This window comes from Protopterus annectens, chromosome 1.part1 (assembly GCF_019279795.1).
Source record: "Protopterus annectens isolate FY-2018-M chromosome 1.part1, PAN1.0, whole genome shotgun sequence".
Classification (NCBI taxonomy): Eukaryota; Metazoa; Chordata; order Ceratodontiformes; family Protopteridae; genus Protopterus; species Protopterus annectens.
In genome coordinates, this window is record NC_056726.1 from 1,037,029,023 (window position 1) to 1,037,047,980 (window position 18,958).

The 18,958-nt window shown below is 42.0% G+C and overlaps 1 protein-coding gene across 1 annotated transcript in view; it reads right to left on the bottom strand.

The window, feature by feature from the left end:
* The window catches only part of LOC122808805 (deleted in malignant brain tumors 1 protein-like), a 568,450-nt gene that overhangs the window by 270,301 nt on the left and 279,191 nt on the right, over positions 1-18,958 (bottom strand). The window contains exon 6 of the mRNA XM_044079867.1: positions 2,385-2,690. Coding sequence (XP_043935802.1) covers positions 2,385-2,690 — 306 coding nt within the window. The remainder of the gene's footprint in view (positions 1-2,384; positions 2,691-18,958) is intronic.

Consider the following 18,958-nt stretch of genomic DNA (forward strand, 5'->3'; position numbering starts at 1 on the left):
CCTGTTTAAGTTGGGATTCCACCAGGACTGGGGCTAGTTCTATGCTTACTTCTGGTAGGTACAGCAGCCTCTTAGCAGCCACGAACACAGATGTACAGAGTATTTCATAGCAATTCAGCATAGGCTTCTGTGTTCTCTTGGCTTGGCCGGCATTGAATTTTGCCAAAACATCACTTAATTAAAGGTAATTTGCCTTGGAATAGATCCTAATTGTTACTGATTTTAATAGGATTACAGAGTTGATTATGATTTCAAGAGAGACAGCTGTACGGTTGGACCTAACCAGGGAGGATGAGACATGGGGGGGCAGCATTTTCCCAAATTTGTAAGCATGAGGTCCAGTATGTCGGAGCCTCTAGTGGGCATATTCACTATTTGGTCAAGGGTGTTTGTATTTACGAAGTCCAGAAATCTCTGTGCCTATACATTTGAGGCTGTGTTGGATTCCAAGTCTATAGAGGGAGAATTAAAGCTCACAGTATGCACTGCAAGCTTTTTGGGACATGAATGGTTCCCTGTAGCTGCTAGGATATGGTACAGGATTTTGTCTATAGTGAACAGCACCTGAACTCCAGTAAGTCATCCTTTCTGACCACCCTAGAGGTATGCTTGTTACTGATGAATACTAAGACATCTCCACCTTTAGCCCTTGTCTGTGCAGCTACTGGTTTAAAAGTGTAGAAGGCACTGAAACCTTGCTTTGTCAGGGTACTCTCTGCCACTTTAAACCATGTCAGTAACTGCAGATTGCTTGGCAGGAGCACTCTGCCACTTTAAACCATATCTTGATAAATACACAGTTAAAAGACTGCAGTGGGAACAGAATCCACAAACACAACAGCTAGGACTGAAATTACTAACAGTACCTATAGTGCTATCACCCCAGATGGGACTCAAACCCACAATCCATTGCCTAAGGGATCAATGCCTTATCTATTAGGCCACTGGCGACTGAATAATTCACTGAAATTTCCTGAATGGGAACTGAACCCAGGCTGTGGCAAGGAGAGCACCAAATCCTAATCACTAGACTATCAGGGATCCCCTGAAGAGTAAAATGTATTCTTCTCAGGAGAAGTGGATACATTTCCAAATGTTTTACACGCACACACAAATTTCCAGTTATGGGCCTTGAACCTCCTACTTACCTAGTTGCATAATGTAGAGAGCACTGTATTAATCACATATCCCACAATAAATGGCATTATGTGGTGGATGGGAAAATTCAAAAGGAAGGGTAAGAAATGTGAAAGAAGACAAAACATACAAAGGATATTGTACGATTTCTTGTGGAATGTATTACCAAAAGTTTTGTCTTAAAAGCAAAGTTACTACATATTTTCCTTCGTTAGTTATGTATGCATCAGGAACTTTAAAGAAAACAGGCTTTAAGAGATAACGGAATTTTTTTTGTATTGTTAATACAATAGTCTTTTACAAAGATGCTGCATCTTGAAAATGTGCTTAAAAAATTAGTCAAATATAATTCTGTATGGGGAGTACGAAATGGATTACTTGTATGGGGAGGACGAAATGAATTACAATGTGTATTTGTATGGGGAGTACGAAATGGAGTACGTGTATTTGTATGGGGAGTATAAAATGGATTACAACTTGTATTTGTATGTGGGGTATGAAATGGATTACAACGTGTATTTGTATGGGGAGTACGAAATGGATTACAACTTATTTGTATGGGGAGTACGAAATGGATTACAATGTGTATTTGTATGGAGTGTACAAAATGGATTGCAATGTGTATTGGTATGGGGAGTACGAAATGGATTACGTGTAATTGTATGGGGAGTACAAAATGGATTACAACGTGTATTTTTATGGGTAGTACAAAATGGATGTGTATTTGAAAATGTGTATTTGAAAATAACAGTGTATTAACAGGCTGTATTTGGCTCTTGTGGTAGGACAGATGCAATTCCTTTTTGACAAAATATGCAAAAGTGATGAAGTGGGTAAGAATGGAAGAATTAAAATGATTCGAATTTCATTCAAGTACTTATAATGTTGCTTGTAAGTATGGGTAGACACAAATAATCTACAATGAAAGTGCCCCTACATTTTTTTCATAAATGCCATGAGCTCCATTACCTACACACGAGATATCACCTTCTCTGATACCTCAGTTTAACATCTCATGTGATGCATGACACTTCAGGGGTGCATTATCCCTCACTCTGCACTACAGTGACAAATTAATACAAGCTCAGAGAGTGAGAAGAGACTCCCCCAATCTTCTAATATTCAAGCATCCACTCGTAGTGTTATCTATGCAGCCACTGACACTGCATTAATTTTGCAATAACTATTATCTGGCTCTAAAATGTAGTAAAAATTTCCAAAAATTACTTTTTGACATTAGTTTGTACCTGAACACTCCACTGCTGCCACCTGTGATTTGTCACAGATGTAGTTTCCAAACTGGCTTGCAGAGCACTGCGACAGAGATTTTTCTGACCCATTGCAATGTATTCCATCCAACAGAACAGGTCCTTGACTTTCACCATACAAGTTCCGTGTTTGTACAGACAGAGCACTTCCACACCTTAGATGTCTGCAGATCACATTAGCACTTGCCATGTCCCAATCAGTACTGCAGACTGAGCCCCACTGAGAGCCACCGTTCACTTCCACCAAGCCATTGCAACGGCTTGTGCCATTTACCAGTCTTAAACCTGAAAAAATCCATTTAGGAAAACAGATTATTGAAAGAAACTATTACATTCAGGCTATTCTATACAAGCAGGAAATGTGTGCAGCTTCATATATAAAAACTTTATCAAAGCAGAATTCAAAGACCTTGCTGCTGTACAAAACATAACTCAAAGAAAAAAATGAAAAACATACCACGTTATACTGATACTGTAACCCTTCACCACTACTCCTTAGAAAATTCTGCATTTACTGTCCATTACATAAGAGCTCGCTGTATTTTGGTAGGAATATGTCTGAGGATTCCATATTGTGCAAGTGTGAAGACAACTTTCCCAACAGTAGAAATACAACAGTACAACACTATTCTCCTGCAGAGGCGGTCTTGTGTATTTACTTCTGACTGGAAGGTTTGATCCTGAGGGTGAGTGAGCAGAGTCCTCTGGCCAGAAGGGAGTAAATGACCAGAAAACTCCCATCCAATTGCCATGAACTACTGCTTTAATATCATTCATAGCTCTTTGCAGTTAACATTTAACATGAAAATCATGGAGTGAATATCCCAGTTTTTGTGTTGATATGCAAACCACGGTTAAGTGCAGGATTCTGATTCAGTAGCAGCAGAATGAGGCTGTATGCAGATTCAACAAAACTTCTACAGGTTTGCCATTGATAACAGAATACAAATCATGCAGAAGTTTGCTGGTTTAAGCAGCCCATCAGTCATCCCTGGTGGTGCACTGATGTCTATTAACGTGACCAGATTTAATCAGTCATCCCCGGTGGTACACTGATGTCTATTAACGTGACCATATTTAATCAGTCATCCCCGGTGGTACACTGATGTCTATTAACGTGACCAGATTTAATCAGTCATCTCCGGTGGTACACAGATGTCTATTAACGTGACCAGATTTAATCAGTCATCCCCGGTGGTACACTGATGTCTATTAACGTGACCAGATTTAATCAGTCATCCCCGGTGGTACACTGATGTCTATTAACGTGACCAGATTTAATCAGTCATCTCCGGTGGTACACAGATGTCTATTAATGTGACCAGATTTAACATGAGATTATCAATGACTTATTGGGTGCACTTTCAGTTTGAATTCAAAGCACCCATGTTGTTTCCAAACAAATTATAATTAGCGATCCAAATTAAAGTCCAATCAGTCAAACTCAAAACAGAAACGCATTATACAATAATGACTAATTAGTATTCAAAACACGCACACTTTGAATGCACTTCCAATCAGCAAACCCATTGTAAAGTGAGCGTATCCTAATAAGAAAACAAGTCTGTCTGGCATTCTACTGAAATATGTTCATTCTATCTAAACCAAATTATTTTACATAGGACAGTGTGAGTCACGCATCACAAAGTTTTCCTAAACTTTTTGAAATACATACTGAACTGTAATTGATATATAATGTACCTATAGATTGTTGCACAAATTATAATTCTTCCATGACTCCCGCCCCCCACAAAAAAGACTTCACATCTTTAACACACTTCACCTTTGCTTTAATATTTAAATTGATGCAGCTTGCTGACCGATCTTGTGGGCCTTGATCACACTGATAGAAATGTGCCTTACACACAGTCTGTGAATCAAAAACAAAACCTCAGTTGAAAATGCCTCTCCAGGTGCCATTACAAAGAAAAGTTATTACTGTATACCTCTCAATTCGACAATACTTCACTTTGATGAAATAGTGATGTACAACCTATCTACAGTAAAGTCTCCCAAGAATAGAGTGTATTCCTGTGGAAGTTTGGAAGAGAGGAAGGAAGACAGTGTTAAAGATCTGGAAGGTTTCGCTTAACAGCATTTTAAAAAGAGGAGAAGCACCAAAATCCAGGAAGAAAATTGTGGTGGCTGTAACACTTCAAGATGGTAAAGACGCATCAGATCAAGCTTCATATAGGCCCATTTCGATTATGAATCATGACTAACACATTTATGTCCGTCATGTCTAAAAGAATGGTAGAGGTGATGCCATATGGATCAATGTGGTTTTGTGGAGGGGAGGCAAACATTTGAAAGCATTAATAGAAAAAGAAGTTATGTTCTTAGCATAACATTCCATGTGAGTTGTTCATCTCGCCTTTATTCTTACACGTGGGATCGACTGCAAGTCGGCCGCTTTCCAAGCTCTAGATCTCTGAGAAGCTCGAGACACAGTCCCTATCCCATGATGCTCTGCTGCCAAACCCCAGATCTAGTTTGCTGAACCCAGCAAGAAACACAACTAAGCAACCCAATATAACAAAGTAACTACTTACAATTAAGAGGACACTAGCAAGACCAACCAGACCACCAGCCGTACCAGTTCTTCCAGAACATGGAGGGGGAAGGTGGGCAGGAGTATAAGAACAAAGGCGAGATGAACAACTCACATGGAACGTTATGGTAAGAACATAACTTCTTTATGTGAAGTTGTTCAATCTCGCCGTTTGTTCTTACACGTGGGTAGCGTCCCAAGCACCCTAATCCTGGGCTGCTCACGGGAGTACATTCCTGAGAATGGTGGAACCAAAGGAAGCCCTGTCCCTGGAGGCCCTGTCCACTTTGTAATGAGTAATAAATGTATGAGGTTTGGACCAAGTAGCTGCACAAATGGTGTCCAAAGGTAAACGAGCTGCGTGAGCTAGGGACGTAGAAACAGCCTGGTAGAATGAGCTTTCACTTCATGTTCTAAAGGTTGATGGGTTGAAGAATATGCAAACTTTATACAAATCAGAAAGCCATCTGGACAACGTAACTTTGGATACTGAAAGGCCCTTCTTATTGTCTGCATGGGAAACAAATAGCTGATCTGATTTTCTGAATTCTTTTGTTCTGTCCAAATAAAATCTCAATTGTCTGTGAACATCAAGCTTATGCAACATGTATTCCAATTTACTGGCATGATGCCTGAAAAAAGTGGGAAGTTCAATGGACTGGTTCAAGTTCGCTTCGGAACAGACCTTCGGGAGAAAGGATGGATTTGTTCTTAGAGACACCCTGTCGGGGTGAAAGACCAAATATGGGGGCCTAATAGAGAGTGCTTGAAGTTCAGAAACTCTATGCCTCGAAGTAATGGTCACTAAGAAAATTGTCTTCCAAGAAAGGAACTTCAAAGGACAAGAAGATGCAGGCTCAAAAGGGGGAAGCATGAGTTGAGAAAGCACCAAATTTAGATTCCAGGGAGTAATCGGATGTCTGACGGGGGGGGGGGTGAAGGTGATGAGTCCCTTTTAAAAAGGCTTTACATAATCTGTGGGACATAATGTTAGAACCTCCGCATCCCACATGGAAGTTAGATATGGCAGCAAATTGAACCCTTACAGTAGCGGCTGCCGCACCATCGTGGAAAAGCGAAGTCAAAAATTCCAGAATGCTATGAATAGGGGCGATAAAGGGATCAATACCATGTTGAGAAGCCCAATGACCAAATCGTTTCCATTTGCTGTTATACAGTTTCCTGGTGGAGACTTTAAAAGAGGAAACTAGAATATGCTGAACCGCGGGAGACAAATCATGAGACCTGGCTAAGTTGGGAAGTGGAGCAGCCAAGCTGTCAGTTTGAGGGAGACAAGAACTTCCAATGAATAAGTCAGGTCATCTGGCATTGGGTCCAGAACCCAAGGTTCTTCCACTTGGTATTGTTGAAGGAAGGGGAACCATATCTGCCAAGGCCAAAACAGGGCTATCAGAATAACAGTCTTTCCCAGGCTTTTGGCTTTCTGTAAAAATTTGGGGGTCAGCGGGGATGGAGGAAAGGCATATAGGAGACCTGAGGGCCAATCGTGTACGAGTGCGTCCCTTGGGATGTCTCCTTGTGGAGGGTTCAGGGCAATAGCTTCTGCATTTGGCATTCATCGGGGATGCAAAATGGTCGCAGCAAGGCTGGCCCCATTTGCGGAATATCATTTCCGCCACTCGTTCTTTGAGGGACCACTCATGAGGCAACAGAATGGCTCTGCTCAATTTGTCCGCTATCACGCTGGATGACCCCGGGATGTGCATTGCTATCAGGAAGCACCCGGTGGATACAGCCCACTGCCAAATTCTCAGGGCCTCTTGGCATAAGGGGTAAGATCTGGTTCCCCCTTGCTTGTTGATGTACCAGACTACAGACATGTTGTATGTCTGTATTGCAATACTCTCTCGAGGTAGAGAGTCGTGAAAGTGTTGCAACGCTAGGAACACCGCTCTAAACTCCAAGACATTGATGTGCAAACTGGATTCCATCTCTGACCAAGTACCTTGGACAGTTCTTCCCTGACACAGCCCCCCCCACCTATCAGGGAAGCATCAGTGGTCACTGTGGCTGTGGGGGGGGGGGGGGGAGTACAAACGGATGACCTACAATAACTTGGTGGCTGTTTAACCACCAAAGGAGGTCCTTTTTGCAAGTATTTGTCAGCAGAATCTTGTGTGACATTGGAAGTTGTTAAGACCACTGTGTGAAGAGTAACCATTGGAGTATCCTCATGTGCATATGCCCCAGAGGAACCGCTGTGAGAGTCGCTGCCATGGTGCCTAACAGCTTCACAGCTTGGAATGCAGGGACTTTCTTTTCCATCAACAAAAGGGATACTTGGTTTCGTAAAGAGATTACTCGTTCTTGAGGCAATCTGACCAGGGCGGTGGTGGTGTCTAGATCTGCTCCTATAAAGGAAATATGCTGCGATGGCGATAAGGCAGATTTTTCGAAATTTAAGGTTATGTCCAACTGGGAGCACAAGCTGATAGTGTAATCCCTGGCGTGAATCAGTTGATGCCTGGTGGTGGCGGTGAGGAGCCAGTCATCGAGATATGGAAACACCCAGAATCCTAAACGTCTCAGGTGAGCCGTGACTACTGCCATGCATTTGGTGAACACTCTGGAGGCTGTGGTGAGACCAAAGGGCAGAGCTCGGAATTGGTAGTGACTGGCCCCCAGCCAGAAATGCAAGTGATCTCTGGATGGCCTGGTCATTTTGATGTGGTAGTACGCATCCTTGAGATCTATCGAGCACATCCAATCGCCCATTTCGAGAAACGGAAGTATCGACTGAAGCACGACCATCTGGAACTTTTCCTTTTTGACAACGGTATTTAGTTTGCTGAGGTCTAAGATGGGCCCTCCAGTCCCCTGTTTTCTTTGGAACTAAAAAGAACCTGGAGTAAGTTCCGGATCCTATCTGGTCCGCCGGGACTGGCTGGATGACTTTATCCAGCAGCCTTTGAATTTCTATGGCTGCTAGATTCCGCAGACTGGGTGGAACATCTGGGATTCTTGCACGAATGGAAGGGGATTCTAAAAAGGGAATGATGTAACCTCTGGTAATTATGCTTTTTACCCAAGAATCTGATGTAATTCCTAGCCAGGTCTCTGGGTATAAAGCTAAGCGACCCCCGACTGCCTCCAGAGCAGGATGGTCGGGCCTCCTCAAAGGAGCACTGATAGGGCTTGCCAAGGAACTGTTCCCTGTCACCCTGGTTTTGCGGACCCCCTCTGCCACCTGTGCGGCATCTACCATTATACCCCCCTCCTCTGCCCCTGGAAGGGGTTTAGCACGTGTGTTCTGGAAAGCTCCTTGGGACTTCCGGAACCACATTTTTCCACCTTTCTGCCCTTTGGGGTATGGTCTAGTGGGAGTGGAAAAACGGACTCCTACGGCAGACAGAGTCTTTCCTTCCTGCTCACACCTAGTGAGTGTCTCCTTGACTTTAGGCACAAACAAGGAAGAGCCATCAAATGGGGTATTAACAAAGGAAGACTTGAAAGCTTCCGCAAAGGAGCATAAGCACATCCAGGATAGTCTCTGCAGAGCTATCGCTGAACCGGCTGCCCAGCTCGATCCCTTGGCTGCATAAGAAATGAGCCGCATGGACGAGTTTACAAATGGAATTAAGGGTGTTAAGCTGTGCTGTCACTTTCTCGGAGACAGCATCATCTGTGTTGCCCTGTAGAGCATCTCCAAGCTCTTTGAGGAGATCTCGTTGAAGACGAGTAAGTGGGTTAAATAGTTAAGCGATCTCATGGCAAATGTCGCAGAACTAAAAGATGCGTTTCCCGTATCTGTCCATCGTCCTGGAATCTTTATTAGGAGGATGGACAGAAGAAGAGATCTCTGACATCTCTTTCTTGGTGGCCGCCGCCACCACCATGGCATCAACGGGGACTCCCTTTAAGAAAGGACGTATGCTGAGGGGAGGTGATAAATTTGTTGGGCCTCTGAGGGACTGGTTCCATGGAATCAGGAGTCCATTAATTTGTCAAAAGGCGGAGTAACCCAGGAGGTGGAAGGTTGATACCCAAAGGCCCTCAGGAGCACTGACTGATCCTCAGTAGGGGTAAGGGACTGCCAGTCACCCCTCTGCTTAAGTATTTCTAGGATGTCTGCAAATGAGACATCCTCTGAGGGGGACTGTGGGGACCCTTCTGATTCCTCTAAGTTGGTGTCTGATGTCAAGGATTCCTGAGGGGAATCCAAGTGCCTCCTCTTGCACAGTCTCTTCCTAGGGACTTCATCAGTGGGGGCGTTTGGTGAAGTCTCCGTAGAGCAGGGGTCGCCTGACAGGGTTACCTGAGGCTCTGGGTCTCGATGCTTGGTAGGAACCTGTGATGTAGAGATAGAACAAGGCTCTTTAGGGGAGGAAGAGAAAGGATCTGAAGAGGTAAAAGTCTTGGCAGACATGACCTTCATCATGGCATTGAAGGCTCCGGTGTCTCGGCACAAGACGTCCACCGGTTCCAAAGAAGATGGCAGTCTCCTCGGGGCCGAGACCACGGGCTCAGAGCCAGAGGACAGAGCCGAGCTCAACTGCGCTGAGGCCCCGACAGGAAGAGTGAGAACCGAAGCCTCGGTTCGAATCTCTCCCCAGGAGCCAGTGAGAGAGAGTCAGCTCAGAGACCCTTCGATCGGAATCGAAGAGGTCAAGGTTGACTGGGCCGAAGACACCAGAATAGGCCTTGGCTCAGAGGGTTCCACAACTATCAGGTCCTCACCTTCCGGCTCCGAAGGCTTGAGTAGTCTTGGAGGAGGAGCAGAAATCGTGACGGGTGGGTGTTGGGCTTCAATGCCAGGTGAGATGAAGCTGAAAGCAATTTGGCCAAGACCGGGTTCTCCAACAGTCTCTGCACCACACGGTCCACATAGATATCCGAGAGGGTCCTGGAAGAACAGGTCAAAGGAGCCGAAGAATCCACTGACCGAAGGATCGAAGACTTTAAAACCTCCCATACCGGTTCCAACATCGGGACTTGGCTCAGTGACAAAGGTTCGGTGCTCGGCTCCGAGGGCTGAGGAGCCGGTGACCGAATCTTCCCCGAGGTGCTCTGAGCCGATGACATGGGCTCCGATGACACCTTGGAAGACTTCGACCCCTTTGAAGATTTGGAGGTCTGTTCAGATTTATCTAAAGACTCTTGGAAGTCTGACTTTAAGAGGCCTCTATCAATAAGCTTCCTACGCCTTTCCAGCATAACTCTGCCACTAAAAGAGTGGCAGATGGAACAGTCTTCTTGCGGGTGTAAAGGCCCTAAGCAATAAATGCATGAAGTGTGGTGGTCGGTGATGGACATCTTCTGTCCACAGCCACACACAGCTTGAACCCTGATCTCTGTTTCTCCGACATATGTAAAAACGAGTAAACAGCACAATTGCTAAAGGTTCAGATCCCTGAACTTTACAGATATTAAGACCACTAACAATCACGCAAAACGTTCAGATCCCTGAACATTCACTAACTCTATTTCACAAAAACAACACGTATTAGCAAAAAAATAGAATAACTGACAGAGCCCTGTCAAAAAAATGAAACTAAAGAAACGGCCAAAGGCCTAGGAGCAACTGCTCCTAAGAAAGCACACAAAGCAAATGCTAAGTATCTCAAAAAAAAAACCACAAACAGGAAATATTTAGACTACTACTACTACTATATATCAAAAACTATCACAAGTATTGACAATTTTCTGTCAAGACACAAGAAAAAAAGGTACTGGTCCGAGCTTCTTGCGAAGAGCGCGAGATCCGTTGCAGTGGCAAACTACATCTGGGGTATGGCAGCAGAGTATCATGGGATAGGGACTGTGTCTAGAGTTTCTCAGAGATCTAGAGCTTGGAAAGCGGCCGACTCGGAGCCGATGGATCGGCTCCGTACCCACGTGTAAGAACAAACGGCGAGATTGAACAACTTCACATCAATGATTATCACGAGGGATGCAAAAAGTAAGAAAACACCACTGTTGTTGGTGGGTCTTGATACAGAAGGACATGACAGAGAATGCTGAGATTTTGAGTAGGGCAATGGAAGCATTTCATTCCTTGACACAATAAGGTTACTTAGGAGGATATACGAGGGATTGGAGGCAAATATTAAAGTGGGGGGTTCTCTCTCATAAGTTCTGTTTAAATAGAGGAACCAGGCAGGGGTGTCCTCTTTCACTTTTGTTACTTGTGTTATACTTAGAACCACTGGCAAAGAAAATAAGGGACTCAAATTCAATGATATAATTGGTAAGGTTGTTGTTGTAATCAGGAAAATTTGGCTTTATTTGTAGATGGTATTGTTTTGTACCTAATAAAACCAGAAAATGACATTCAGTGTTGTAGAACATTCTGAGATGGTTTCAAGTTTTTTCTGGATACAAAATTAAGGAACATAAAACAAAGGCAACAGCTGTAAAATTTGTACCATACACAAATAGGTTCAGCAATACGTGTACTTATGGGGACATGATAAAATGAAGCATTTAGGAGTATGGGTTAAAAAGGATTCTGTTATGGCAACTAAGGATATGTGGAAAGAGACTTGTTAAAGATAATATAAAAACTGAGAAACTGGAAGCTCGTTTTATGGATATGGATAGCAAGATACAAGCAGTGAAAAAGTTTTTAGGTCCTTTCATTTTATACACAGATATGGATGGCATATTTCTATCAACCACAGGAGAAGTTGGCGATAACAATTCATGAAGAGTTGAAGGATTTTATCTGGGAAGAAAACAGGACAAGAGTCAAGTGGGTAAGTTGAACCTCCCAGCAGAACAAGGTGGTTTGGGATTACCTGACTTGAATGGGTATTTCAGAGCTACAGAATTAAGGCTTCTTATACATAGCACAAGCAGAAAACTATAATTCAAAGTGGAAATGGATCTTGATGAAACGGGGGGAATGTTAATAAGGACAGTCTTGGATTTTGGATGCAGATCCTTAAGGAGAACAATAACCATACAGAACTTGCACTGAAAAAGGAAGTATTCTAAGACGTCAACACAGGAATGGAGAAAAGAGATTCTGCTGACAGGAATGATTGCAATTAGAGGTACAGAGAATAGGCAAGAGGGGGTGGAATTTACTAGTGAAAAATTGGCAAAGGAAACATGGTATTGGGAGCAAACAGAGAATGGGAAGAGGCCAAGAATACATACGGAATGCAGGCTAGACTCTGCCTTCCCCATCAAGAATTGATATCAGAATCATACGCAGAGAGAGAGGAATAGGGAGATCCTAATTGAAAGGCCAGCACTGGTAGAGTTTAAGCAGAATCTAGAACAGAAGCTGCATTTAAAACGGGATTAGTAGTAGGGCATATAAAATACCACATGATAACGAGACAAGTCAATCACAGGAAGATAGAAAAGATTGGGAAGAGAGACTGGATAAGCAATTCACAAAGATACAATGGGAGGATATATGTATGTCTTCCAAATATGCAAAGATACAATGGGAGGATATATGTATGTCTCCCAAATATGCAAAGATACAATGGGAGGATATATATATATGGCTCCCAAATATGCAAAGATACAATGGGAGGATATATGTATGTCTCCCAAATATGCAAAGATACAATGGGAGGATATATATATGGCTCCCGAAGATTTAGAATTTTTGCTTGGAACGGTTTGCATATGTATTTTTATATCCAGAGCAAACAATTTTTCCTCACATAGATGGAAAATGTTGGAGGTGTGATGGGAAAGAAAGATAATTGAGAATATGTGTAATGAGTTGGCAGACTTTAAAAATTCCCTGCAGACAGGTGATCAAATACTAGGTGATCAAATCAGTGTAATTAAGGAAATTATTTTTTTGACCTGTGATACCGAATTCAAAATCACCTAAGCATAGTAAGGCCTTGCTGAGCTTAATTCTGGTGGTGGCCAAAAAAGCAGTTACTAGAAAACTGAAATCAAAATTTAAACCAACCGTACTAGAGGTAGTGAATATATCAACAGAGATAAAAGAACAAGTGGGATATTTAGAAAAGGGTAGGAGCAAATTACATAGAAAATAAAATCTGAATTGTGGGAACAATACATGCAGGATAATGTTCTGGAGGAGGAATGAGGTTTAAGGGAAGGCAGGAACTGAATGAACTGTGTTATGTTCTGCAGAACATATTCATTTGCAAAGATCATCTGTCAATATGGTTTGTTTTCATTTATATAAATGTTATGACTGCCTATATCAACTCAAGGAAGATGTTTTTTAAACTAGGAACACTTACTTTGCTGTAGTACATCTGCTGACCCATACCAAGCATACACAACTTTAAAAGACAGCATCAAATCTAAAAGAAAAGCAACCTAAAGCTCAATCAGCTCTACCTTCTTATCCCACTGAGAACAGACATGCCTATTCTTTCTTCTTGAGAAAGCGTTTTCTGCAAATATTTGTTGCGTTATACAGTGGTTCTTGAGATGCTCTCTTTTTGGATTATAGTTCATTGCAGCTCAGATCTCAGTTCATGAATTTCACAGTTGAGCACAAAGCAAAACAAATTTTGAGGTTATCAGCACAACTCTATCTGCTTGTGCATCTCACCTCCCAAAATACTCCCAGTGTAGAAAATGAAGAACTGGTAGAAAGCATTGTAGAAAAGGAGCCAGTCAAGATCAGAGAGAAACAAGTCACTTCTGGTTTAACTAACTGATGAGGTCCATCTCTGAGTACTTACAGGTTCATAGATGTACACTAGGCTAACAACTACTAAAGCCCTTATAAACCTAGCTGGGCAACCCGAATGTGACCCACGAATTTGGTTTATGCAGGTAGTGATTTACTGACTGCCTCTGTCCATCCGACAAACAAGCCAGACGTGAATTTCTGATTAGTCATCCTTTGGTCCAAGTTGCACTTTAAAAGGAATAGAGAAAAGCTCTACTTCACGTGGATGGGGAGCCTGTTCTCGAGAACAGGAATTATCCGAGAAACATATCTGTCAATCCAACATGTCCCATTTATGTTATAAGCAAAATGTTGGTCTTTTAATCTAGTACTTCTGATGCTGTTTGTTTTGTGGATATGGAAAATTTCATCAAAACAGGGTCCAGGGATGCACTGTATGGCGGGCAAAGATCACCTCTTAGAAGTCTGCATGATGCAGAATAAAGAGACAGGGCTTTGATGTGATCAGCATTGGACATTGTGTTTACTCTCTGATATTTTTGCAAGGAACCTTTATGAAGACTGAGGAAACTTTCGGTCCAAAGGGGAGACAAAAAGACCTCCTTGAAGAGTACCCCACTTATGTCTAATGGACATTGTCCAGAAATACCTCTCTGTGAAGCATTATTCATGAAGATGCATCATCTGTCACTAGATTGTGCTTTGAAAAGATGTAAACCACCTAAAGAACCAAGTGATGACAAACTGCAAAATTCCAGGCCTGAAGGGCAGCCTGCAAAAAAGAAAAGACTTTGTGCACCCCTGCTTGTTAATGTAACGTACAACTATGGTACTGTCTGAGAAAACCCCTAGATGACCTAGAAATCATAGGGAGTGAAAGGCCTGAACAGCTAATAGTATAGCCCTCATCTCTGATATTGATGTGCTCCGAGATCTGCTGATGGGGCCAGAGACCCTGACCTTTCAGATTGTTGAAAGAGGCTTCCCCAGCCTTGTTCAGAAGCTTCCGTGTACAGCTCTTGAGTAGGAAGAGGAACCTGAAAAGGCAGACCCTCTTCATCAAATCTTTCAAATACCTCAGCAGAGAAAGTGACAAAGCATCACTTCCTTATCCAAGGAGGCTTTCAACAGCTCAGCATGTTTTCTGCCAAGTTCTAAGAATGCAGCCAAGCAGACATCATTATTGAGCCAATGGCAGTTGCTCTGGACACTACATCAACAATGTCACAAGAACATCTAAGTGATTGCTTGGTTACTTGAGACACAGAATAAAGTGGGGAACTTAAAGATGTCTTTAGACTGAAGAAGGTCAGCTAGTAAGATTCTCATTTTTTCAAACAAAGCCAGCAAAATTCAATAATGGGAGCTTGACAGTTCACCATTCTAAGAGGGAAGTATATATACCTTGTTTCCAAACTTACCAAGTATTCTGTCATCCTTATCAGATGGAATAGGATTAGCTGCCATAAAGTATCTGGAAGAAAGCCTTGACACAGAGACTACTGCAAGATACCCCACTACTCACGGACGCCATCTTACTTTCCCCGCTCTCTACCTGGCTGCTGTGCGTTCTGTCTCGGATGATTGACCTAAGCTGAGAGTAAGCATTTACTACTTTTATTAAAAATACTGCCTGTAATGTCTGCCTACTTAAACAGAAATGTCCTAACTTAAACTGAGTGAACTGGTTTGGATGCTTGACTTGTATTGAGAATTAGCATTTTCTGCTTGTAATAGCAATACTGTTTGTGAATATCTGCTTTTTAATCACTATTGTCTAACCGACAAATACTATGCATCTTATGCATGCTTTTTCTCACTGATGGACTGAGAATTGTGCCGACAATTACTCGATCTTGTTTAGCGTCTACACGTGGGCACATAATTTGTGTGAGTCATAGAATGACATTGAGATAGTCTGCTTGTTCAATAAGTAGAGTCCTATCTGAAGTTTATAATGCTTGCTGTGTAAAGCTTTTTATACTCAGCCGCAAACCTTTCCTGCTATCACATTTATCTAGCTAGAGTCCCTAGGAAGCTTATAACCGTACGCTCGAACTAGGGACACATTGTTGGCAGCTGAACGCTTACTGTTTATAGCCCTAATTAACGGCTGCTTGAGGCTTATCTCTCTTAGCTAGTCGCAAGATAGTATTATTTGTAGCTGTACCTCTCCCTGGTTATGTTCCTATTAGCTGTGTAAAGCTGTCGTATTTATTCTCTGCACGTGCCCCAGAGGCTTTTACCTCTGCATGTATATGGCAATGAATTCGGTTTGCTTTCTTTTGTCATACCTTCTTTTTTGGGTTAAAAGTTAACAAAAGTGGTATGTAATTGTTCGATTTACTGTACTTTCTCTAAAGGTTAATACCTTGGCAATGCTGAACTTGCGCTACTAATTTCTGATAATTTAGGCTACCGCAGAGATCACTTACTGTAACTTTGTTGATTTGCACATGTTTCTGTCTCTCGCTGTACACATTACCAAAGAGAGTCAAACGACAATTGGGGAAGTAGTTGTTTTATCTTAGAGGCTAATATAGTACTGTACTCCCACAATAGCTCGTAGTTGTTGGTTCTGATTTTACCCACACTGAATAAACGAGGTCTATGCTAATCTCACTTTAACATAGAACACAGGTCAGTCTTGAACCGATTAGCCATATACAAACGACTACCTGATTTTCAAAACCACATATCTCTTATATTTACCCTATTATATAACAGTTCAAGTCAGTACTTTAGGATTTAACATCCGCTTTTTGTGTAGGGCTTGCTGATGGCCTCATTTAATAACTAAAGTATGGAAAACTATTCCCACTGCTCTTATATTCAAGCTTTCAGCATGTCATAAGAACTGTTGTTAGACCTCATTGAATTTATCTGTGTATTTCATTTTATTGACTAGAAGTATTTTAACATGAATACATTGTAGATGCTTTTAGCAAATTCTTGTAAGTGTATGTGATATATTTGAATTTGTTTTTTTAACATTATCACTGTTAGCCTTACTATCTTCTCTCTCTTCCTACCCTTCACTAGCTTGGTTAATTGGTACATTCAAGAACCTAACTACCCGCCTACCACCCTCCTCGAAGACCAGAAAGTTCACCAACTAAGATCTCTCCCTTCAGCTCCCTGAGAAACCAACTCAATAAGACAGTGAAAGTATGTCCTGTTTCTGTATGTTTGTTCTAAATTAAAAGACTCTCCTACATTAGGTAAGCTTCCTACCCAGGATAGCCAGCAGCCAATAACCCCCAATCTCCACTTCCTTACTAGTGCTGAATCTTACTTTATATCTTGCGCAACCATTCCTATTGCTATACTTATAGTATCTTTTCTCTCTCCCTCCTGCTATCAGCCCCTTGCTTAAGAACCAGTCTTTGCAGTTAAACAACTGGCCACAAGGTGGCGCCTTCCCACTATCCTAATTACACCACATACACTGTTTTCTAACCTCCCTCAGCCCTTACTTACTTTGTCTTTTAAACAGAGTCTCTTTCACTGACCTATTCATTTTCAACCTTCCCTCCCTGACCTTGCTGTACAATACTCCTACCACACTCCTGTACCCCAACGTAGTACATCTCCTTAGATTAACCTAATATACCATTATACTTCTCTCACTCTCTGACCTACCTGCTGTTTTCCTCCACTCTATAGATTGTCTTCCTTAGTAATCCACTCGCTTGTGTCTTCCCGCTCCGTTCGCCCTTCGGGCTCACTCCGCTCCCCTACCCTGCCCCCAATTCCCACCCGCCCCCAGTGTCTCAACTTATACCCTCATAAACACACCCCCTTTTCCATCAACCAATCATACTAATACTACTAGCCACACCCTACATTTCTATCACCCTCCCCCCAGGAATATATCTCCACCCACTAACACCAGCCTAACCTTCCATAAGTTAACCCCTGCTCTCAGTCCTTCCCCTCTAATACCTACTATACACCCCTCTGCCATGCCTGACCAACACCAATCTTTACTAGCACTCTTACTCCTAACTTCTCTTACCACTACTTACCTCCTACGAATATCCCCTCCTCTCTACTCTTACCATCCCTGACAAACAAACAATAACACTTTATCCATCTTTATCTACAAACTTTCTCAATGCCCTCTACAAGCCCAGTTACTATCAAGCTAAATATCATCATCTAATTCATATTAAATACTCAATTCTAAGCAATAGAAAATTACTTGACTACCACTGTAAACCTCTCCAATACTACAACTTTATACTACTCCACTCCCTAATAGATGGACATTCACCCCAACCCTGGTCCAAACCCTTCCCCACCCCCCACTAACTGCAACCAAAACAATCCCTTTACCAGCAACCAAACCTTCCAAAACACTCTCAATAGCCCATCTAAATATACGTAGTATTTGCAACAAAATACCACAAATTCATGCCCTTCTAGATGTTCAGCAGTTTGACATCCTCTGCTTAACAGAAATGTGGCTAAAACCCACAATAAACGATAACGAAATTTTGCCCCCAGGCTATAATATCTTTAGACAAGACCGCACTAATAAAAAAGGTGGAGGGGTAGCAATTCTCTTTAAAGCAGGACTACAAATTACCAAAATAAATCATAACCTACCCTCAGATAATAATGCAGAAATAATTGTCTAAACTGCAGCTTAACTCTCATAAATCAGTATCATCTGCACCTACCTCCCCCCAGGTAAAAATATTGCAATACTAGAAGGCTTACTAAACTGGCTTTCTAAAAATCTCCCTCAGGAAACAATACTCCTAGGAGACTTTAATATTGACTGGAATTTATGTAGCCACACTAACCCAGCCACCCTGATCAACCCTGTTTGGCTTCTCACAAGCTATAAACTCTCAAACTAGAACAAATAAACTTAATAATAAAGAAAGTATCCTGGACTGGATACTAACAAATAGCCCACAACAAAAATATACAACAGGAACCCTCCCAGATGACATTAGTGACCACTCTCTAATATATATTATCAGACATAAAACAAGTTTAGCTATCCCTATTTCAGTCAGAACAGTCCGTACCAAAAAACATTTTGACCATGAACTGTTTCAAACTGAACTTACGCAATGCAACTGGTCACCTCTTAAGTCTCTCCCTATAAATGAAGCAGTTAATTACTTCAATGCCACTTTCCTGGCTATATTAGACCATCATGCCCCAATGCGCTCCATAAGAATGAAAACTAAACCAGCCAAATGGCTCTCAAATCATACTAAGAAACTAATCCTTAATGGAAACAAATCTTGGGCAAAATGGCGTACCACAAGGAATAGTACTGATCACCAAACTTTTAGACAACAAAGAAATATAACAAAAAAAGCTATCCTACAAGATAAAAAGAACTTTTATATTCAACTACAACAATCATCCCTTCAA